We start from the raw sequence: 22,853 nt of genomic DNA on the forward strand, positions 1-22,853 counted from the left end.
TGTGGTAAGAAACATCTTTATTGGCTTTAGGTCATTCATTTTGTAGTGTCCAGCGAGGATTATATTTTTAGAGAATCAATCTAAATTATACATACTCGTGTCCCCCTGGCCGGGCCACTCCCACCTTCCCTCTCCTTGCCGCCCCCCAGCCTGGGAGCAGAAGGACCAAGGAGGCAGGGCAAGTCCGGCCCCCGCTGCCCCCTTGCCTCAGCCCCTGGGGTCTGCCAGGAGAAGCCGGCCTCCCTGCGCCGGCACCTTCTCTCCAGCCTCGGTAGCTCTGGGATAGGGCCCAGGACATGCATCTGGGGAGACAAGGAAGGGGTGAGAGGAGGCGGGCTGGGCCGCCGCCCGGCGGGCTTCCCTCCCCCGGGAGGCTTCACAGGCGCGCTGGCTCCTGGGCACTGACGGGCGGGGAGAGCATCTGTGCCGCCGGAGTCCCGGCGGGAGGGGAGGGAGGGTCTTTTTGGTTTTATGTTGTCATTTAAAAAAAAAAAAAAACAAAAAAAAAAAAACGAACAAACAAAAAGGGCAAAGTGATTTCATTTGCCTTCTAAAAAATAACCGAGTCCTAAAGGTCCATCCGGCCCCCGCCCGAGGAGGGAGCCCGGCCCTCTGCGCTGGTCCCAACATGCGAAGGGCAGAGGCCGCGGTCCCCCCGACAGACGAGGGGCCTGGGGTTCGGCCTGGCCGGCCCCCTACTGCCCAGCGGCGTAGGGCCAGTTGAAAGTGCTGCCAGACAGCAGCATGTCCCGGATGAGCGTCTCAATGGGCGTCTTGCCCACAAGGCGCATGAAGAAGAGCTGGGAGATGAGGGCGGCGGGCACGGCCCTCAGGGCGGGCAGCCGGAGGAGCAGGCGGCCGAACCGCTGCGGCTGCGAGGGGTACTGGGCGCGCACGTACTCCGTCAGGGCCACCTGGGCCTTCTCCTGCAGGCTCTCCACATGTGCCGGGTCCGAGAGGCCACAGGCATCTGCCAGGGACAGGGGGCTGTCAGCTGCTGGGCCTGGAGCCACCCCACCCTCCCCCGCCCAGGCAGTCATCCCCTCAGCCCAAGGGGGATCCTGCCAGCCCCTGACCACAGAAGTGCTGCCTGCCCCCATCCCCAAGAAAAAGGGACAAGCTATAGGAGGGTCTGGAGTCCCAAGGCTGACCCCCCAGGGTATGGAGGCTACAAGGGACCCCCAGGGTGGGGAGGGGCCTGAGCAGGGGAGAGGGCGGCCCACCCACCTGGCGTGAAGAGGGCGATGGCCTTGAGACAGCTGTACTCCGCAGAGTCCACCTGCAGCCGGTTGAGCTTGTCCACCTGCTCCTGAAAGACCCGGATCTGGTCCATGAAGGAGACCACGCGGTCCGCGGCCATGGGTGCTGCGTGGAAGCCTGCGGCAGCCAGCAAGGGAGCCATGTGCAGGGGCAGGGCGGACTGGGCGGCATTGAGGACGAAGAGCTCACTCCAGCTGAGCCTCAGCAGGGCCACCTGGTCGGCCACGGGCAGCTCGGGGAAGAAGGGGATGTTCCGGGCCCACTCCACGGTGCTGAAGAGGAGGCGGGCGGCCAGCTCACAGATGTTGTCGATGCCCATGACGCTGCCCTGCTGCTGGGCGTACTGGGAGCCATAGCGGGCTGCGGGGTATGGCTCCGCCCGCAGCAGCTGAGAGATCAGCTCCGACACCGGCTGCCCGTTGAAGTACTCCCCACCCCCACCTCCGGCCAGGGTTGTGGGGCTGCCCCCCGAGTGCGTGTGGGGGATCCGGCCCCGCTGTACCGCTGTGGGGGAGAGGAGAAAAGGGGGGCGAGGGAAACAGCATCGGGAGGGAAAGGGGGAGGGAGGGAGAAAGAAAAGCCAAATGGGGAGAAAAGGAGGGGAAGAAAAAAAAGAAGGAAAAATGGAGGAGAAGGAAGAGAAGTAAAGAGAAAGAGACAGGGAATCACAGAAAGAGACAGTAAGAAGAAGGGAGGAAAAAAAGGAGACAGAGAAAGAGAGACAAAGAAGGAAGGAAGGAGAGAGAGGAAGGAAGACAGAAAGAGACAGAGAGGAGAGAGAGACAGAGAGAAGAGGGAGAGAAAAGCAGGGGAAGAGAAAAAAGAGAGTGGATGGAGAGGGAGAGAGAGAGAGACGGAGAGGGAGAGGGAGAGAGAGAGAGAAAGGGAGAGAAAGACAGAGACAGAGAGACACAGAGAGGGAGAGAGAGAGAGACAGAGAGACACAGAGACAGAGAGAGAGAGAGAGACGGAGAGGGAGAGAGACAGAGAGACACAGAGACAGAGAGAGAAGAGACAAAGAGACAGAGACAGACAGAGAGAGACAGAGAGACGCAGAGAGACAGAGAGGGAGAGAGAGAGACAGAGAGACACAGAGAGACAGAGAGAGAAGAGAGAGAGACAGAGAGGGACAGAGACAGAGAGAGACAGAGACACAGACAGACAGAGAAACAGACAGAGAGAGACAGAGAAACAGACAGGGAGTAGAAGAGACAGAAAGATAGCCAGAGAGAAAAGAGGAGAAAGAAAAAGTGGAAAAGATAAAATTGAAAGAAATTTAGAAGATAGGGGATAAAGATGAGTGAATGAGGATGAAGGGAGCAGGAGAGAAAGAGAGAAGCCAGATAGGGGCAGACAGGGAGAAAGAAAAACAACTGCATTAGAACAAGTGATGTGAATTTCCATTCAGTGCCCCCCATCCCCACCCACATTTAAGCTTAATGGTAAAGGCCAAGACCCCCGGAACTGCACCAATACTGGGAGAGCAGGTCGGTCTACCCACCAGGCCCAGGGAGGAAGGAAGGGTCTGGGGAGGAGTCAGAAGGCAGGGCCCCCAGAAGCCCCCCACACACAGCGCCCGTTGGCACAGCAGCTCCAGCCCTCCCCACACACATGGAAGCCCGTGGGGGGGGGACCTGCCCCGGTACCTCCTCCAGCTGGCCAGATAAACACTAGCACATGCGTTAGGCGAACAAAAGAGAAACAGGCCAGGCCAGCCCACACAGCTGCAGCCCAGAGACACCGGGCGTTCGCTCCTCCCCTCGGAGCCCTGGGGGGGACCAGGGCAATTATCTGTCCCTGGCCTGGGACCGCCGGGAAGGGCTCCGAAGGACAGAGAAACACAGAAAGAGTCCTAGGCAGTCCCTGGGAACGGAGCCGGCGGCTGGAGGAGCAGGGAAGGCCAGGCCTGGACGGGGACAAAACAGAGCAGGGGGCGAGGGAGGGGAAGAGTACTTGTCCCCATTTCCCTCCCGGGTCCTGGGGGGCCCAAGAAGGATTTATCGCAGCTGGGTCTGGAGAGATAGCAATCGGCTCATCCCAATCCCCTTCATCTCAGGGAAGGAAATGGGCCCAGCTGGAGATAAAGGGGGATCAGGGTGACCTGGAAGCAGGCCGGGACTAGAATTGGAAACTCAGCCTCCGGACTGGGTCTCTTTCCCCTCTCCTGGGCTTCCAACCCCCCAGTGGCAGGTCCACGTGCTTGCCCCTTCTTCCTCCATCCTTGTGGAGACAGCCCTGCCCACACCCAGGGGCCGGAACAGCAGCTGGGGAGGGGGAGGGGGAGAGAAAGCCAGCCCGGCCCACTCCCTCCCAGAGGGCCCGAGGGACAGAAGCTTCCAGGCTTAGGCAGGAAGGCCCTGGAGAGCAGGGCAGGAACCAGGCGAGACACACCCACCAGGCCCTGCTCCAGGGACTCGGGGACCCATAGGAAGCAGAAATAGGGAGCCGTTCATCTTCTGGCAGGGAGGGGGCCGGGGGAGTCGTAGCACCTAGTGCTCCATGGGATTGCTCGGGTTTGGCCTCAGAGGAAGCCTGGAGATCTAGAGAGCTTACATCCCCAATCAGGGCCATGGGCTCACTTTAGAGAGAGGGAAACAGGAGAGGAGGGGGAAGAAATGACCTGGCCCAGTGTCACAGACTCTGCCTCAGCTGCGCCCGGCCAGGGGTCAGGGGCTAGGGGCCAGGGGTCAGGGTCAAGGCCAACCTTCCCCAGCCCAGAGATCTGCAGACCCAGCTCTGCCTCCCCCCCCCCCCCCCCCCCGCCCCGGACTTGGGGCCACAGCTGGCACTGAAGGGAAAGGACAAGCCCAGTCTGGGTCTGCTCAGAGGGAGGGATGGGACTTTGGTGGCTCAGTGGGGCCCAGCAGGCCAGAAGGAGGGCCACTGGATCACTCACAGTCCGGCCTTTCCCTCCAGTCCTGGGGCTGGGAGAGCCTAAGATCAAACCCCCTGGCTCAGGAGCAGCGGGAAGGGAGGGACACACTGCTCTCTCTCAGCCTCTGGAAGTCTGGCCCAGAACAGGGCCCAGAGCATCAACAAGGGAAGGAGGAGACCCAGACAATCTGGGAGCTGAGCATTCAGACTCCCAGTACCAGCACTGCACAAATGAGGAAACCGAGGCACGGAAAACTAAGTGGCAGGGCAGATCCTCAGCCAGGGAAGGGCGGAGGCAGAACCAGGTCTGGCACCTTCTCTGGCTCCCAAACCCTGGCTGCAGGAGAGGCCCACCTGGCCCCGAATGCCCCCCAGGCTCCGAGCTGCCCTTCTAGAACCCCCTCCGGGGCCCGAGTCAGTATGTCCTGACCAGGAGCTGGGTGCTCCTCCGGCCAGGAGGCAGCCAGGCTAGGGAGCTGGGAGGGCACTGTGCCCCGGGACATGCTTCCTGCCCTGGGCAAACACTGGGGTGGAAGAAGAGGGAGGGAATAAAGGGCCCTTGTAAGAAAAAAACAAACAGCAAAGGAACCGCCCCATCTAGAGGTGGGAAGGTCAGAGCGACCTGGGCAGGGTGACTGGGGAGGAGGGAGGGAGGGGGGCCCCGGGCCCTCCTGTACTAGATGGAGGGGGGGAATTGGGAAGCCTGGGGATGGGGGGGACCCTCAGCCCAGGAAAGGACTAGACTCCTGCTGGGGAGGGGCCGGGATCACCCCGGAAGTCAGACTCCTGGCCCCAGGGAGTGGCCAGAAAAGCCAGGGAACAGATCTGATTCCCCAGTCCCCTCGTGCCCCCCCAAACCCCAAACTAGCCCCCCACTCTCAGGACGACACAGTGGATAGGAGCCGCGTCCCAGGCCCAGCTGTGAATTCAGGCTGCCGGCGATTCTGGGCCAAGCCCCTCCGACCTCCCCTGGACTCCAGGCAGTGTGTGAAGCCCAGGCTTCAGAAGGCGGTCCAGGCCACTCCCTGAGGAAGGGCTGAGAGCGGGGCTCCTGCCTGTCTCACCTTCCTTTCTCATGCCGACCCGAAAGCACTTTTTTAAACGGCAGTACTGGCACTGGTTCCGGTGGTGCTGGTCGATCTGGCAGTCTCGGTTGGACCTGGAGGGGTGGAGAACGGGCCAAGGTCAACATCCAAACCAAAGACTGGAAATACGGGAAGAACCCCAGACTACCCGGCCTCCTTTCTGAGCCTCAGTGACTGCTGTCCCCATGTGTAAAATGGGGATAATTACATCACCAGCCCCTGCCAAACTGTTATGAGTGAACACCATGCTAGTCACATTAACTCCTTTACTGGTTCTGCTGAATGGTGGGGAGGGGGACACTTACCCTGGACCCTCACCTGATCTCTGAGATTAACTCCCTGTCTGCCTGTGGCCAGGTCCCTCCCCTCTAGGGCAGGGGCAGATCCGACTGGGGCTGAGAGACCTGGGTACAAATCCCAGCTTTGTCACTCCCCTTCTCCCCCAGGGTCTCATTTCCGTAACCCACCCTTCTAAAAAGTCCTCATCCCCCCCCTTTCTGGGCTCTGGTTTTCCTGTCACGTCTATGTGGGAGGGGCTGGGGGGCAGAGGCAGCTGGACTCCCTGCCCTCCGAAGCCCCTTGCAGCTCAGGGGGTGACCCCGGCTAGCCCCAGGCTGCCCGGCGGCCATCGGCAGGCCTCCTATGCTCTGCGCCGTTGTCCCGTGGGAGCCACAAGTGAGCCCAGATCTGGAGGCCAGAAACAGCCCCTGAGAAAGGCACCGAGGACGTAATTTTTGTGGATGGGCTTTTCAGAGCCGCCCCTTGTCCCGGAGTGCCCTGGCTGTGGCTGCGAAGGCTGCCTCCCCGACTGCTGGGCCTGGCAAGGACACAGAGACTGCCTCAGGGCAGGGTCAGACCTCGGGCCCCACACAAATCCCAGGTCTCAGGAGGGATGGATCCAAAGGCCTAGGGGCTTCCCCCCCTTGCTTGGAACAGCCTCCATCCCCTGTATCCTGAATCCTGGGTCCAAGGGACCTGCTGGGAAAAGCAATCCCTGTTAGGAAAGGAGAATCTCCTCTGGGGTGTCAAGGAGCCCCTTCACACAGGCCTAGGGTCCAAACCCCTTGAAGGCCTAAGCCACCCATGGACCACTCTGGTCAGGCAGAGAACATTAGCTCAAAGGGAGGGTGGGGGAGAGGAGGAGGGAAGAACACGGATCTCTGAACTCAGAAAACCCAAGTTCAAGGCCTTCTCCAAGCCTTCCTAGGAACCCGACCTCCATCACTTAAGCTCTGGACCTGTTCCCTCACCTGTGAGAAAAGGGCACCCAGTCTGCTCTGTCCCTCAGGCTCCTCCCTCAGCGGGTGGGCCAGGGACAGAGCTTGGAAGGTTCCAGCTTAAGGGTACCCCTCAGTTCTGGCACCCTGGGGGCGGCCCCCACACTCTATACAGCATACAGAGAACAGAAAGCGCCGCCTCCACCTGCCCTCCAAGCACCCGCACTCTCAATAGGACAAACTTGGAGCTCCTTCCAGGTGGCACACAGTAGGTGTTTCATAAACGTTTGCTGGCCGGATGACCGACCTGAACCTCAGATGTCGGAGCATGGTCGGAGAGGGCAGAATGCCGGGGAGTTCTCGGGCAGAAGGGGCAGGGTGAGGGAGGGTCTCAGCTATTTTTATCTTACCTCTTCCTCTCTGCTTTGCCAGGAGCTGAAAATGCAGAGGAAGAAAGAAGAGAGGGCTGGGTCCCACTCTTCAGGATAAAAGAGGGAGTTTTAGGACAAACAGAAGCCTGTCCTACTTCCCACAGAGGGAAAAAAGAAATGGAGTTCATTCCCCTGAGCAGTGACCCAGGATAGAGATATAAATAGGGTGGATGGAGAATTCAGTGACTGACAGATCCCCACCAGGGTGTGGAGGAAAGCAGAGGGGCACCGGAGGACACCCCCGACTGCAGGATACCTCATCCAGGCCTCTGCACCCTGCTCTCCCCAAGGTCACAGACATGTCCCAGTTCCCAAACCTCTGGACTTGCCTTCCTCAGTCCCCCATGCTGCTCGTGGCTGGTGACAACCCCCTCCCACCGCAAAGTCTCCTTTCCAACCTCAGAGCCCTCTTCTCCTCGTCCCATCCCGGCTGAACCCGTTTCCTCTCTTCCATGTCTTGCTAATGGCCCAAGGTTCTGCCGGAGACTTCATTGTTCCTCTCTTTGCCCCCTTTTCCGTGCTTTCAGCTTCCCCCTCCAGGCAGATGACACTCCCATACCTATGCCTTTTATTCTGGCCAGGTGACACACTGGGTATCACATCAGACTTGGGTTAATTTAATTTTATTTAATTTATTTTTTGCTGGAGCAACTGGGGCTAAGTGACTTGCCCAGGGTCACACAGCCAGGAAGCGTTGTGTCTGAGACCAGATTTGAACTCAGGTCCCCCTGCCTTCAGGCTGGTGCTCTCTCCACTGCCCTTCCTAGCTGCCCCCAGACTTGGGATTCATGAGTTCAAATCAGACCCAGACCCTCACTTGTCACCCTGGAAAAATCCCTCCTCTGTCTGCCTCAGTTTCCTCATCTGTAATATGGAGAAGATAATTTCGATTATCCCAGGGCTGTGGCGAGGATCAAATGAGATAATCATTGTGAGCCGCCTAGCCGAGGTCGACCCGCCATAGAAACGCCCGTTGTCCCGGTAAGCTTCAGCCTGGAATTCCTTCTCGCCCATGGGCAATCTCACCCCTCCACGTCTAACAAGTCCCAGAGCAGACTCCGACTTAGGAGAGGAAAGCACAGCAGGCCCGGCTCCAGGAGAGCAGGACCCAGGGCTCGCGATGTCACATTCTAGTTGCATTACTACAACTCCTGGCCCGCGACTCCAAGAGCTACTTTCTTTCTCTGTAAAATGAGAAGATTGGCCCAGTTTCTCAGATCTTTCTAGGTCTGATATTCTAGGTTCTAAACATGAGATATTGCCAGCTAGCACGGAACCTTAAGGGACTTGGGCCCCTGCTGGGTCCCCGGCCAGTGCCCCGCCTTCCCCTCCTTCCAGCTGCTCCCAATTTGGGGGCAAAGATCCGGGATTCAAATCCTGCTTCAGCCTCTTCTGTGTGACCCTCACGTTCTAAACCAGTTTGCCGGCCTGGGCCTCAGTGTGTGTATCTGTAAAATGTGGGGGTTGGATTCAATCAAGGGCTGGATTTTTTGTGCCCTGGATCCCCATGGCTCCATGGTGAAAGTGATGGGAATTCTTCTCAGAATAACGTGTTTAAAGGCACAAATTAAAATACACAGCATTACCAAGGAAACCAATTACACTGAAATAGTTATCATATTTTTTTCAGTTTTAGGACCTGAAGCTGAGCACCATTAGATTTGCTAGTTTCCAAGGAGCCTATCAGTTCTCTCCCCACAGTTCTAGAACCTAGAGCTCCAACCCTCTCTGCTCCCTCCGTTGAATTCCAGGTCCTGACATACCCGAGGCAATTCAGAAGTGGGGGGTACTAAGACTAGAATGTGGGGAACCCCCTTAACTTGCCCCTTAAGTGACCCCAGACTCTAATCAAGCTAGAGTCAGAAAGGTAGGAGGCCAGAGGAGAGAGAAGGAGGCCGTGCTGAGAAGTTACCCTTCCTCATGGACTCTGTTCCAACCCCACCAATCCTGTTAACTACTTACTCCCTCTCCTCGATCCCCCCAAAATAAAAATAAAAATGCAATTTCCTGGGGCCTGGAAAAGGCCAAGAAACACCATTCCCCCCCCCCCCCAAAGCCAAGGGCCACTGGGCCCTGGCTCAGGCAGGATCTGAGGAACTTCACCCTGGGGCCTATCACTCCCTAATCTCTGGAGTCAGGGATGTGCCACTAAGAGGGTTGTTTGCAGTGGCCTCCGGCCAACGCTGGGGGCCTGGGGGGAAGGGGCGAGAATCAAAGAACCCCTTGTCAAGGAGAAAGGGCTTAGGGACAGGCACAGTGAGGGACAGACCTGGCTCTCCAAGCCTCAGTAGCCCCATCTGGAAAATAGGGATCTTTTTTTACTGCCCTACATCTCATGGGATGACTGAAGAAAGAACCTTGAAAGCCTCTCAGTGTGACAGAAATGGGAATGACCCGTGGAGAATGCCAAGGACCCTACAAGAATAAAGGGCACGTCAATAAACTTGGGAGAGGCCTGGCAGAGCTGGGCTCTGGCCCTCAAAGTTCAAGGTCAGAAAGAGAGTCAGTGGGCCAAGACAAAGGGAGCAGTGACGGGGGAGGAGGCTTGGCAAAGGAGCCCAGCTGGGTCCTTGGCTCAGGGAAGGAAGCCAGGCCAGCCTACAAGACTCCAGACTGGGAGACCCCACAGGCACAAGCTGGAGGGGCGGGACCCCGCCCAATCCTGAGGATCTGAAAGGGACTGAGGAGCCCAAACTGGTCCAGGCTTACAGGATCTCCAGGACCGGAGACCCTCCTCCCATCATTCTCCCTCTCCTGAAGGGAGAGAAATATTGCTCTCAGAAAGATCTTTCACTGATTTGGTGACCCCTTGTCTAGGTTCCTGGGGTTGGGAACCATTAGTCTAAGCCCCACACTAACAAATAATAGTAACAATAGTTCAAACATTGATAACTTCAATCCCAGGGATAAATTACTATGATTTTTGGCCAAGAAGGACTTTGTTGTTAAGAAAACCAGAACCCAGAGGCCAGGGCTGGGAGGGCCCTTAGAACCCAGGAGGTCAGAGCTGGGAGAGCCTTAGAACCCAGGATGTCAGAGCTGGGAGGGCCCTTAGAACCTGGGATGTCAGGGCTGGAAGGGCCCTTAGAACCAGGATGTCAGGGCTGAAAGGGCCCTTAGAACCCAGGAGGTCAGAGCTGGGAGGGCCCTTAGAACCCGGGAGGTCAAGAGCTGGGAGGGCCCTTAGAACCCGGGATGTCAGAGCTGAAAGGGCTCTTAGAACCCAGGAGGTCAGAGCTGGGAGGGCCCTTAGAACCCGGGAGGTCAGAGCTGGGAGGGCCCTTAGAACCCGGGAGGTCAGAGCTGGGAGGGCCCTTAGAACCCGGGAGGTCAGAGCTGGGAGGGCCCTTAGAACCCGGGAGGTCAGAGCTGGGAGGGCCCTTAGAACCCGGGAGGTCAGAGCTGGGAGGGCCCTTAGAACCCGGGAGGTCAGAGCTGGGAGGGCCCTTAGAACCCGGGAGGTCAGAGCTGGGAGGGCCCTTAGAACCCGGGAGGTCAGAGCTGGGAGGGCCCTTAGAACCCGGGAGGTCAGAGCTGGGAGGGCCCTTAGAACCCGGGAGGTCAGAGCTGGGAGGGCCCTTAGAACCCGGGAGGTCAGAGCTGGGAGGGCCCTTAGAACCCAGGAGGTCAGAGCTGGGAGGGCCCTTAGAACCCGGGAGGTCAGGAGCTGGGAGGGCCCTTAGGAACCCGGGAGGTCAGAGCTGGGAGGGCCCTTAGAACCCGGGAGGTCAGAGCTGGGAGGGCCCTTAGAACCCGGGAGGTCAGAGCTGGGAGGGCCCTTAGAACCCGGGAGGTCAGAGCTGGGAGGGCCCTTAGAACCCGGGAGGTCAGAGCTGGGAGAACTCCTAGAACAGGAATATCAGAGCTGGGAGGGGTTCCCAGAGTACGGAATGCCAGGGCTGGGAGGGCCCATCAGAAATCCTCTATCTGAAGGCCTCATCTTGGGGAAACTGAGACCCAGAAGAGATGCCCTCAGTCCCACAATGACAAGGTCAGGAACTGAATGGGAAGGAACAAGATGGCCACTGTCTCAAGAGTCCAGGCAAGCGGCCCCTGCCTACAGATCCCCTTTCCCCACTTTAAGCCCACCCGGTGGCCCCGACTTGTCCAAGGTCACCCAGCAGCGGCTGCTTCCTCCCAAGGCGAGGTCGGCAGCATGGAAAGGTTCCAGTTGAGAAGATGCCTCAGTCCGGCCCGAACCGGGCAGGGAAAATCCCAGCCTTTTGTCTGAAAGGAAGGGGCCAAGGGCACTCTTGGGGACAAGGGCTGCCAGGGCCCCCAGCTGGGCGGGCTGGGGGAAGGGGAGGGGAGGATCATTAATGGCCCTGGAACACCTGGGCTCCTGACCAATGGTTAGAGCTTCCGGATAATGAGGCCAAGGTCACTGCTTCCAGGCCTGCGCCGGCCCAATTACCCACGGTTGCAGAAGCTAACCGTCCTCTCGGTCTCAGGCCCTGCCAGGGCCGGGGCTGGGCCAGCTCACCACCCCCGGCCCAGCGTCTTGCTCTCAGGCAGCCAGCAGCGACCCTCAGGAAAGCCTCGAGCTTTCAGGGGCAGGTCCAGCCCCGAACCCGGGCCCAGGAAAGCCAGAGGCCGGTGGGGGGGCCCTGCTCACCTCCTAATTAGCAGGCCTGCAGCAAGCTGAGCCTGCCTGCCCCTCCTTGCCAACAACTGTGGGTTGGTTGGAGGCGGCTGCCAGAAAACAGGTGGTAAGGACAATTAAGTGCAGCGAGAAATGGTTTATTTCCCCTTTTGGGGAGGGGAGGGCAGGGCGGGCACTGGAGGAGAATTAGCCGGCTCTGAGCCCGGCAGACCTCTCCCTGCCTTCCCCCCACAACGGGCCCCTGCAGGGGCAGAGGAAGCCTTGCCCACCTGAGGCTGGGCCGGGGCCTCCGGGGCCCAGGCCTGGGAGGGCCCAGCACTAAGTGGCCGTGCAGGCCCTCGGGCCTTGGGGAGAGAGATGGGCTGGGTGGAGGTGGGGCCGGAGTCCGGCCCTTCTTCAGGTGGCTCTGGAGCATCTTACATCGTCTGCTTCGCTCCCTTTCTGCCAGCCCCCCAACCCCTTGGCCAGAAACCACAGAAAAGCACCTCCAGCTTCTCTCCGTGGGGGCGGAGAACTTAAAACACTTTAAACCACCAAAACAACAACAACAAAGCAAAACAAAACATCACCGGGACTCCTCTCAAAAAACAACAAGGACAATCCGACACCTCCAAGCCGGAGCAGCCGCCTTTGCAGGCAGCCGGCCAGGCTGGAGTTGCGGCCCTGGAGCCCACAGAAGAAAGGGGTTTCCTGTGATTTCCTGCCCCTAGGCCAGGGCAGGTACACCAGCTCGTGGGCAGCAGCCTAGCAGGGTGGGGGAGGGGGAAGGGGAAAGGAGGCTCTCTGGAGAGCAGGAATCTGGCACACATACACCCCCCCCTCCTCTGTTCAGACACCTCCAGGGCCCCCTGTGGATCCTAGGAGCTCTTAAGGGCAGAAGATATGTCTTATTTCACCTCTCCAGCAGGGAATTTACAGAACCGGCCTAGAATTCAAGAAGGCCTGCTTGCAGGACCCTGGGAATATCACCTAAGCTCTCCAAGCCCCCAGACCCTTCAAAGCCAAAAGCGACAGCTCCCCAACAGTAGAAGGCATTTCTTCACTTCGAGTTTCATAAAAGAGTTCTGGCTTCCCCTCCTTCCCCCCCACCAAAAAAAGGGGGCAATCTCCCCTACTAAAGAAGCACTATTTACTGGCTGTATTAATACCTTTGATTAGAGATTTATGGTCATTGTGGTTCAATACTTTTGGGATTGAATTAAGACCCAGTTTGAGTTGGTATTTTTTTTTTGTGGGAAGGGTGGGGGGAGGGGAAGGAAACCTCAAGCTGGAAAACCCAAAGAAGGGCAGGACCCAAACTCTACTCCCCAACTAGCCCGGCTCTCCCACTTCCAGGCCCCCAACCAGCTCAGGGCACCCTACTCCCCGTGAAGAGGCTGCAAACTTGGGGGGGGAAAGGAGATTTGCTCTGGAAACCGGCCCAAGCAAAGACAATGGCCAGAAGGTTCTGTGTTCTAAGGGATTCTAAGTTCTAAATGCCACGTGGGGCCCCTCTAAATACTTGGCTTTATAAAAATAAGAAAAAGGGTTGGGGGAGGAAGGGGGAAGAGAAGAGAAAGAGGAGGCCAGAGGTCCCTAACTCGGAGTCTGGAGAGGGAGACGAGGGCTTGTGGCCTCCCTGGCCAGTCAGTCTTCAATCACTGCCTCCAGCCACCGCCTCCCGCAGATGGCTCCTCCAGCCCACTGGCCCTGGGAAGGGAAGGCCTGCTTCCCCGGCCCAGGCCAGAGGTCACAGCCTCAAAGACTCCATTCCCCCCTCCCCCCACCATGCCAGGTTTCAGAGGCCCTGGAGGGCAGAAGAAGAAGGTTAAATGAGGGCAGAGAAAACAGCAGTAGAAGGGGAGGGCAAGAGGGTCAAAGATGAAAGGTCAGGGGAAAGAAAGGGGTTAAAGGGGAAGCAAATGTAGAGCTGGTGATAATGCCCTACATTTAGAGAGCATTTTATAGTTTACAAAAATGCTCCCATGTCTACCGATCTTTTCTATCACGACAGCAAGTTTATGAGACAGGCGAGAGACTATCTGCAAATTAAGGATGGGGGAAACTGAGGCTCAGGGAGAAGTGACTTGTCCAAGAACAGCCAGCTCCTAAGGCCAAACGCAAGCCACCCAACTGCCAGTCCCGTGGTCTTCCCAAGGTGATAGACTGCAGCCTCGGGGTCAGCCGGGCCTGGGCGAGCCCAGAGGAGGAGGAAGCCTCGGAGCTTTCGAGGTTTCATGTGACAAGAGCTAGAGATCTAATCCAAGAATTTCATTTTACTGATAGGGAGACGATAGGCCCCGAGAGGGGAAGCGACTTGCTCAAGATCGCCCAGAGAGCGTGGGGCGCATGAGCTGGAATTTGAACCCAGGGCTCTGGGAACTATCCACACGCCGCCCCCTGCCTCAGCTCCGGGGCTGCGGCTGCGCCTCCGGCTGCGCCTCGCTCCCCTCCCCACCCTCCCATACCTGCAGGTGTAGCTGAGGTTCCGCCGGATGCTCCGCTTGAAAAAACTCTTACAGCCCTCGCAGGTGAAGACGCCGTAATGTTTGCCGCTGGACTTGTCCCCGCAGACCACGCAGTCCACCTGGAGCCCGGGCTTGTCTTCGTCGCCCGGCTCCGGGTCGCTGCCGCCGCCCTGGGGCGAGGCCGAGTCCTCTTCCGACGTGCGGGGGTAGCCGCCCTTCTCCACTCCGTTCGTGTCCCCGTTGGGGCCGCCCCAGCCGCCGGTCACCATAGCCATTCTCCCCTCCAGGGAGGGGAGAGGAGGGTCCCGGGCTCGGGGGTGCGGGAGAAGGGGAGGCGGGGAGCTAGCAGGAGGCGCGAGCCCGGCGCTGGGGGGCGCCCCCGAAGAGCATCAGGCTGCGCCCCCGAAACAGCCGCCGCTCCCGGGGCGCGGAGCGGGGCGGGGCCGGCCGGGGCGCTGGGGGCCCTGCGGCGGGCCCGGAGACAGGCAAAGTTTGGCAACAACTTTCCGCGGGTCCCGGCTGAAGGCAGAACTGGTCGGGCCGGTTCCCGAGCCGGCAAGGGCTCCCGGAGGAAAAAAAAAGGGGGGGGGGGCGAGCAGCGGCTGCGGCGGCACCACCTTCCCAAGCGGCGGGGTCGGAGCTGGAGCCGGGACTAGCAGTGCGTGCGACCCGTCCCCCGGCCCAGCGGCCCCGCTACGGCGGCCAGAGCAGGCCGGCCCCGGGACATCACGCCAGCGGCAGAAGCAGCAGGGGCAGCTACAGAGGCACCTCCCCGACCCGTAGTCCCAAGCGCCTGCACCTTCCTCTCAGCTCCTCCTCCTCCTTTCAGCGCCGGGAAACTTCGGGGCTCAGCCCCCACTCGTGCCACTCCGGAGACTAGGGCTGCTCGCTTCTGGCCCACGCAGGCCTCTCCGCCTTCCTCCGAGCTCCTCCTCCTCCTCCTCCTCCCCCCCGCGCCGGGGAAACTTCGGGGCCTGGCCTCCGGGCGGGCCGTCCGTCTCCTCCCTCCTCTTCCTCCACCTCCTCCTCCCTTCTCCTGCTGCTGCTGCTGCCGCTGCTGCTGCTCCTCCTGCGGCCGCCGCCGCTCTGGCCCTCGGAAAGCTTCGGCCCCGGGCGCTCTCCTCTCCTCTCCGAGCCGGGGGCAAACTTAGCGGGGCTGGGCCTCCGCGGTGCCTCCGCCTCCTCCGGGTGCTCGAGCTCGGCGACAAGGAAAGTTTGGCTGCAACTTGAGGCGCTGCAAGTTCCCGAGCCCCGGCAGGCGAGCAGGAGGGCGCCCCTCCCTCCTCCTCCTCCTCCTCCTCTTCCTCCGCCTCCGCCTCCTCCTCCTGCCTCCGCCTCCGCCTCCGCCGAGCTCCGGCTCCGCTAAGGGAGGGGCAGTCGAGAGTGGCGCTCAGCGGCCTGGGTCCGGCCTCGGCCCCCGCCCTCGGCAGGGCCGGCCCTCACCGCGCAGCTAGAGCTGCCCCAGCCGCAGTCCTCGGCCCCGAGGGTCTGCCTTGGGCTGCAGCCGGCGCGGCTCAGCTCCTGTAGCGGCCACCGCCGCCCGGGCTGTTAAGACTGCTGCCGCCGTCGCTGCCGCCGCCGCCGCTGCTGCTGCTGCTGCTCCTCGGAGCTCTCGCGCTGCGGCCGGTTTGACACACAACGTTCCATTCGGAAGAGGAGGGGGACGGGGTGGGGGGGGGGGGGGGAACGGGGAGAAACAGAGAGAGAAAGAGAGAGAGAGAAGGACGGTTGCCCGGGCGACGGCCGCCCTTATAAGGACATGGGTGTCAGAGAGCGCGCGCCCGGCCCGGGCACGAGAGGGGGGGAGAGAAGGAGGAAGAAGAGAGGAGGAGGAGGAGGAGGGAGGGAGGGAGGGAGGAGGAATGTGCCTGCTCAGGCCTGACCCCCCCCCCCGGGCGCGAGAGGCTGCAAAACCTTAACCCCTTCGCCACTGCACTGCAGCCCCTGCTCTTGCCCCCCCCCCCCGCCCCCATCTCCGCCTTCAGTCTCCAGATCCCCAGGTCGTTCTTCTCTCCAGTGCCCGGTGCTGCAGCCGCCACTTAGGCTCTTTCTTAACCCCAGGGATGGAGGAGGGGGAGATAGGAGATGTTGCTATATTAACTGGGGGCTACATGGCACAAATAGGGGCTCGGGGTATCGATCCCCCCCCCCTTCGTTCGCTAGCTTCCGGTCGTCGGGGGAAAACGCACGTCCAGAAGCTGCGCCCACAGCCCCGGTATTTCTCTCGCTACGTTCCACAGCACCTCCCTCACCCCACCTCCTCCCCGCCTAGGTGTGGGGGAGTTGAGAAGGGGAGAGGACCTGGCCGGAGCACGCAGGCGCTGCACAGAGCTGCAAAACGTCCGCTCCCCCTCCGGGGCCCCCAGTTCAGCCAAGGGGCTCAGCCCCACTTACGGCCTACGGAGCACGCCCACACCTCCACCTCCCCACCATGTGCAGTGACCCGAGTGCCCCCTTCCCCTCATGGCCCCGCAGAACCCTGGGTTCTGTAGGGCAAGAGGCCAGACCAAAGAGCAAACGGTTCCCTCCCATCCGTCCTACTCTGGCCTCTTTGGTGCCTGCCCGGACAAGGAAGGGGGCCAAAGTTGAGGTCTGCCTTTTACCCCCCTTCCCGTTCCCCACCTCTTTATTTTCTTTGCTGAAGCAGGGAAGGAAGACAGGCTGGCCTTGGTCAATAGAAAAAGGGAATTATAAATACCCTGGGCCCACCTTGGAAGTCTGTTTTCCATTTGTCTGAATTACTTGAGAATCATCCCTAATTCTCCTAGGAATCAAATGCCCGTCCTAAATTGTAGTGGAAGAGGAGAGGAAAGAAGGGGACGGAAATATGCATTAATTAAATGGGGATTCGAAGGGATGTCACCCTTCATCTTTCCCTATGATCCCAAGCCAAGAACACCAGTTCTCAACAACTCTGGAAGGTCTGCATCAGGTTTGTCCTGCCTTCCTTCATTTTAACCCTATTCTTACGGGTCATCTACCATCCCCTCTCTCTCTAATATCATCCTTATAATACCTAGCCAAAGGCAACAGGAGCAATTGAATTCATGACATGTGGAACTTGCTTGAGGTTATAATCTAGAAATCTGTTTGTTTTTTTCCCCCTAATCCTGTGTCTTTTACCAATGACTGACTACCTTTATCATTTTGGGCATCTCATTTCCCAACCATGGATTTCAAGTTTTCTCATCAGTAAAATGAGGGGGATCAGACTAGATTAGGTATTTTTAATCTGGGGTCCATAGATTGTTTTTCCAAATTTTTTGGTAATTGTATTTCAACGTAAAAAGGGAATTTTGTCATTGTATATATTTTATTTTACACATTTAAAAACATTATTCTGAGAAGGGTTCATAGGCTTCACCAGATTGCCAAATGATACCCAATGATATCAAAAAAAAAAAAAATATATATATATATATATATATATATATATTAGAGCTCCCTCTCTGCCCTGCACATGCTAGGTTCTAAAGCCCCTCCCTGCCCTGAACATCTTTGGGTCTAAGGTTCCTTTCAGCTCTTTTATTCTCTGATCCAAGAGCACTCCCACATTATCATTGCTAAGGACCTTCTCTGCACTGACATTCTGTGTTCCATATCTCTCCACCCCAAAGCTCTGATATTCTATATTGCAATATTGCACTATTGACATTTTGTAACCCTCCCAGCTTTGACGTTTTGTATCCCTCCCAGCCTCATTATTCTATATTCTAAGGCCTATCCCAGCTCTATCCTAAGATCCCTTCAAAATTAGACATTCTGCTTTGACCCCAAGCTATGGTATCTCCCAGAGAAAACCATTTAAGACCATCTATAAAATGGGAGTTGAAATGGATGCATTGAACCCAAGAGCAGTGGGACTCAGCCAAAGAGGAAAGAGAAGGAGCTGGGGGAGGAGCTGCTCCAATCAGAGGGAGGCCTGGATGAAAGGTTTCCTTGGGTTAATAAGTATTGAAACTCCTTTTGGGATTCAGATGGGTGAGCCTGGCCATTAGGCCTGCCAGCCTACCGGTCTCTGTCTGTCTGGCAGTCCTGCCCTGCTGGCCTGGGCTAGAGTACTGACATTAAAGATTAACTAGGGAATCAAACTTCAAATGGACCAGAGCTGGAGATGGGGAAAGGAGGAAAGGAGGGCCTCTTCAGTATTAATAAATTGATCTTTCCCATACATCCCCATTTACCACAAGTCTGCCTGGAAATGCCTTTGCCTTTATCAGAGATAGAGGAAAGAGAGTAAGATCATAAAAATCTTTAGAACAAGAAGGAGGTTGAGAGGTTTTCTAATTCAGCCTCCAACCCACACAGTTTGCAAATGGAGAAACCGAGGCCCAAGGTTCACACAGGCAATTGGAGATAGGGAAGATTCAAATCCAGTCCTCTGGCTCTAAATCCTGAGTGTATGTGCCCTTTTCCCTGTACCAGGATACCTCTTGTTGGTCACTCACAGGAAGAGGTTCTTAACAAAATTATTAATTTCACAGACCTGCCTCCCTCCACTTCCAACCTTTTGTGTCCTTCTGGGTTTCCTCTCCCTTCAAGTCACATTAGCAAAGCACTTCTTTTCCAAGCTTGCTGCCAGAGAAATTCCTTTCAACTGGCAACATTTCTTTTCTTTCTTTCTTTGTGTGTCTGTGAGGCAGTTGGGGTTAAGTGACTTGCCTAGGTCACACAGCTAGTAAGTATTAAGTATCTGAGGTGGGATTTGAACTCAGCTCCTCTAGACTTCATGGCTGGTACTCTCTCCACTGTGCCACCTAGCTGCCCCCTGATGTTTCTTAATAGTGATGTTTATTTCTATAGCTCCAAAAGGTTTGCAAAGTGCTTTCATACAGTCCTATGGCTAGGCAGAGAGTAAGAAAGAGGTTTAAGTTAGGTAATTTATAACTGGAAGCTTTAGTCCTTAGCCTCCTGATCCACAACCTCCTTGCATTAATCAGGGGATGGTTCTGACCCATCATTTCTGACCTATCCAGGAATTAGGGTTTTACTACCCACAAGTCATTGAGCCTGAGCAAAAGTGACTTAGGTGAGCTGCTAAGCAAGGACTTTCTCTCCAAAAGGTGCTTCTCAGCAGGGGGAAAGGGATTTGAAGAATAGTCCAGCATAACCTCCTATCTTGTGATGTTCAGGAAATTTCTAGGCTGCCAAGTGAGAGACAGGGCAAAAACATCCCCCTTTCCAATTCCTTAACTATCCTTTCCCATCAGCCTGGCCTGGGGTTGGAGGAAGTTGAGGGGTAAGGGAGGTATATGAAGTCAAGATTCTGGCTGTAGCTCCCAGGAAAAGATCCCAGGCCCTGCTTGGCCAAATTGAGGGCAGGAAGAGAATTAAGAGAGGACAGGATTCACCAAACAGTAAACATTTGTTATTATCAGGCACTGTGTTAAGCAAAGTGAATGCAAAAAAAAAAAAAAAAAAAAAAAAAAAAAAGGAAAAGGAAAAGGAAACAATCACTCCAGAGGAAAAAGGGATAGTGAACCAGAAAGAGATTTGGGTGCTGATCCCAGGGCTGCATTACTATGGACCCATTGGGCAAGTCACCTCTCTGAACCTGTTTCCCCATCTGTAAAATGGGGATGACAACATTTCGAATTCAGGATTATGGTGAAGAGTCTTCTGCCATCCTTGAAGCACACAATAAATTTTCAGGAAACCTGGGGAGTGAATAGAACCACATCTGGTTAAAGCTAGGAACACTGTAGCAAGTGCTTGCTGAAAGAAATGCAGGGTGGGAGGAGGACCCAGGGAGAGTGGACTTTCTGGGAGAATATAAGCTCTTTGAAGGCAGGATTGTTTTTCCTTTGCAGTCCCACGCTGGGTCTAGGGCCATTTCTTGGACTGGGTTCAATGTGTGTTTGTTGGATTGAAAAAGCTGAGATTTGGAGCCAGGTGGGCCTCCAGGGGAGAGGGGGAGAAATAGGAGGATCTAAATAAAGCTTTGGGCCCCCTTGAAGGGACACTTTGTACATCATTAGGTGATTCTGGGAGTTCTGGTAGGCTGCTCACTGCTTTAAATGTGCCCCACTCCATGTAACCTAAGGCACTTAGGGTCAGTGCCTCTCTAATTCTCCCTCATTGCCCTCCCCACCCCCCAAGCACATTCAACACATCCTGTCCCTCTCTTCCTCCCCAAGACTCCCAGGGATGGGAGGATTCCATTTCAGCCTGAGCAGCGCTGAAGAATGGGGAATGTCTCTGATCTGTGTGCCCATTCTCCAACAGCATTTGGGGAAAGGCGGGGAGGAGCCCCCATCTCCTCTCTTCATCTTAGGCCTGCTTCTGGCTCACCTGTTCAGACAAAGGTGGAAATAGGATGGCCTCTAAGGTCCCTACCAAGTCGGTGAATGTTGAATCGTCCCTCATCCCCAAATGCCTGCTAAGAATTCCCTCAGAATCACCCCACCCCCACCAAATCCTCTTTTTAGAATATCCCCCCCCAAATTACACTCCCCTATTCTCTCCCCCGGAGCCCCCTCCCAACACACACCTCCCCAAGTCCTTCAAAGGAAGCAGGAGCTTGAGGGGATGGGACAGGGCCATCTGGGGTTGTTTGGCACTTTTTGCTTAGGCCAGATCTCACATCTCCACAAAAGGCCTTCCCACTCAACCACCTTCAATATTCTCCTGTTAAGTAACCTCCCCCTCCCCAGCCCACCGCTGCCGGCACTGCTCTGTTCTCTGCTCCTTGATTCTCCACCTCCTGGGACAAACCCAACTCCTAAAGACAGGAGAGAAAGGAGGAAGGTGAGGGGTGATAGGAAATGTGGCTCCAGAGGGAGTTGGAACTTGGAATGGGGGCTCAGGGAGGAGCTGAAGGCTCAGGAGGAGCTGGGGTCTTATGAGGAGCTGGGGGCTCTGTGGGGAGTTGAGGAACTAGGAATAGGATAAGATGGTCCGGAGACTTCAGTGAGGGATGGGCTACCCTTACCCTGACCTAGGATAAGGAAAGGCCCTGAGGAAGAAATGGAGTAGTGGGGAGGAGGGGGAGGGAAGGAGAGAAACCCAGGTCTCAGAAGGGGCCTGTTTAACCAGAATCTGTGGCTGAGGGCCAGATTCTGGTCATTCTTCAAGCGGGAGGGGACTTCACCCCCCCCCCTCACCCCCCACCTCACCACATTCCTGCTGCTCTGGGGGAGGGGAAGAGGGCAAGGAGTGTCTCAGGGCCTCCCTCCCCATCCTGGGCCTCTTCCCAGCCTGACCAATAGCCCTGCCTGACCAATGGCCCCGCCCGCCCTTCAGGCTCCCCACTAAGCACTAGCGACTTTTGGGCCCCAGGAAGAAGAAGGGGGGGGGACTTGAGTTAACATTTGACCTTGTGGGCTAGTCAGTGCGGCCTGGGGGCTGGGGGCGGGGAGAAGGCTGGGACAAAGGCGCCTGCCAGGCCCATCTGGCTGTTTTTAGGGCCCAGGCCTGTGAGAACTGCCAGCCAGATCTTTCTCATTCCCCCAGCCCTTGCGGGGGAAGTGACCCACACTCTAGCCCCGCCCCCAAGGGACTCCTGAGCCCACAGACTCAGTATTAAAGCTGAGAGATCCCTTTGAAATTTGTCAGGGCTGGGAGAGATCTTAGAACACAGGCTATCAGAACTGAGAATGACTTGTGAAAATAGTGTTAGGACTAGGAGGCCCTTAGAACCCAGGAGGTCAGAGCTGGGAGGGCCCTTAGAACCCAGGATGTCAGAACTGGGGGGGCCCTTAGAACATAGAATGAGCTGGGAGGGCCCTTAGAACATAGAATACCAGAGCTACAAAGAGACCATTTAATTTAGTTAGCCAAATTAAGACTCAGAGGAAGAAAATGACTTACCTAAGATCATATAACTAGCTAGTCAGTGTTAAGAGCTGGAATTAGAATGTCGGCTCAGATGGCCCAAGACTCCCTTTAGGCAGACCCATGCAGTCCTTATAACGCCCCCCTCCCCCAGGTACTCATCCACACCCAGAACCAGTAAGAGTGACTCTGGAGGACCAGGGATTCCATCATGTGACAGGATGAAGAGCCCAACTATAACCAGAACCCCCAGGCCCTGAAAACTCAAGTCACACAGCTGACTTGACACCCAGGGAGTTGTGAGTGGGACAGAAGTTCAGGGAAATTTCAGACATCATACTCTCCCTCTTTTCTACTTCTATTCCCAAAGCTGAGAAAGGCTCAAATCATTAATACAATGGCTTGTATTAAAAAGGAAGATCTATTGTGGGAAAATGGCCCCCTCTCCCATTGGCTCTAATGTAGAGAGAAGGCAGTTCCCTGCCTGGGCCTTCTTGTTTCCCTACTGTTCTTGACCTTGGTACAAATACCCTACCTGGACTTCTGCCTTACCACTATGTTAGGACCTAAGCTCTTTTTCAGGTCCCAGAGCCCTCCAATCCACACCTTTCTCTCCCCTCCAGGGGATAGTTTAACAGAGTATTGACCTCTCCAATCCCTGGAGACCTTAGGCTGAGGTTAGATGTCCACTTGACAGAAATGCTTGTAAATTCTTACTCAGATACAAGGCGAGACTAGATACTCTTTGAATTCTCCAGCGATTCAACAATCACTGTAACTGTGTACAAGGTAATGTACCCGGTGGATAAAAAGACAAAAAAAAAGAAAAAAATAGTCCCTCCCCTCAAGGAGTTTACACTTTACAGAGGAACAAGGTGAGTAAACACATAAGTTAATAAAAGATAATTTAAATAGGTTAGAAGCACCGGAAATATTTCCCCTTAAATAGTACCTAAGCCTTAAAGGAAGTTGGAGAATCTAAGAAGTTGGAAAGGGTGTGCTCTCCAGGTGAGAGGCCCAGAGGTAGATAGATGAGAGGTGAAAGGTCAGGTTTGGGGAACTGCAAGTAGACCAGTTTTTCCAGGTATAGGAAGGAATTACCGTGAAATAAATCAAAAGGAACTATATGGTAAAGTACTTTTTTCTCCTTTTTTTTTTCAGAG

General features: G+C 56.4%; 1 protein-coding gene across 1 annotated transcript; it reads right to left on the reverse strand.

The window, feature by feature from the left end:
• NR2F6 (nuclear receptor subfamily 2 group F member 6) lies at window positions 1-15,724 on the reverse strand. Its single transcript, XM_031947992.1, has 4 exons — window positions 13,918-15,724; window positions 5,199-5,293; window positions 1,228-1,764; window positions 1-970 (listed from the first exon to the last, which is right to left on the reverse strand). The coding sequence occupies exons 1-4, from the start codon at window positions 14,190-14,192 to the stop codon at window positions 696-698; spliced, it is 1,182 nt and encodes a 393-aa protein (XP_031803852.1). The 5' UTR covers window positions 14,193-15,724; the 3' UTR covers window positions 1-695.
• Between the last annotated feature and the right edge of the window lie 7,129 nt (window positions 15,725-22,853).

Source organism: Sarcophilus harrisii, chromosome 1 (assembly GCF_902635505.1).
Source record: "Sarcophilus harrisii chromosome 1, mSarHar1.11, whole genome shotgun sequence".
Lineage (NCBI taxonomy): Eukaryota > Metazoa > Chordata > Mammalia > Dasyuromorphia > Dasyuridae > Sarcophilus > Sarcophilus harrisii.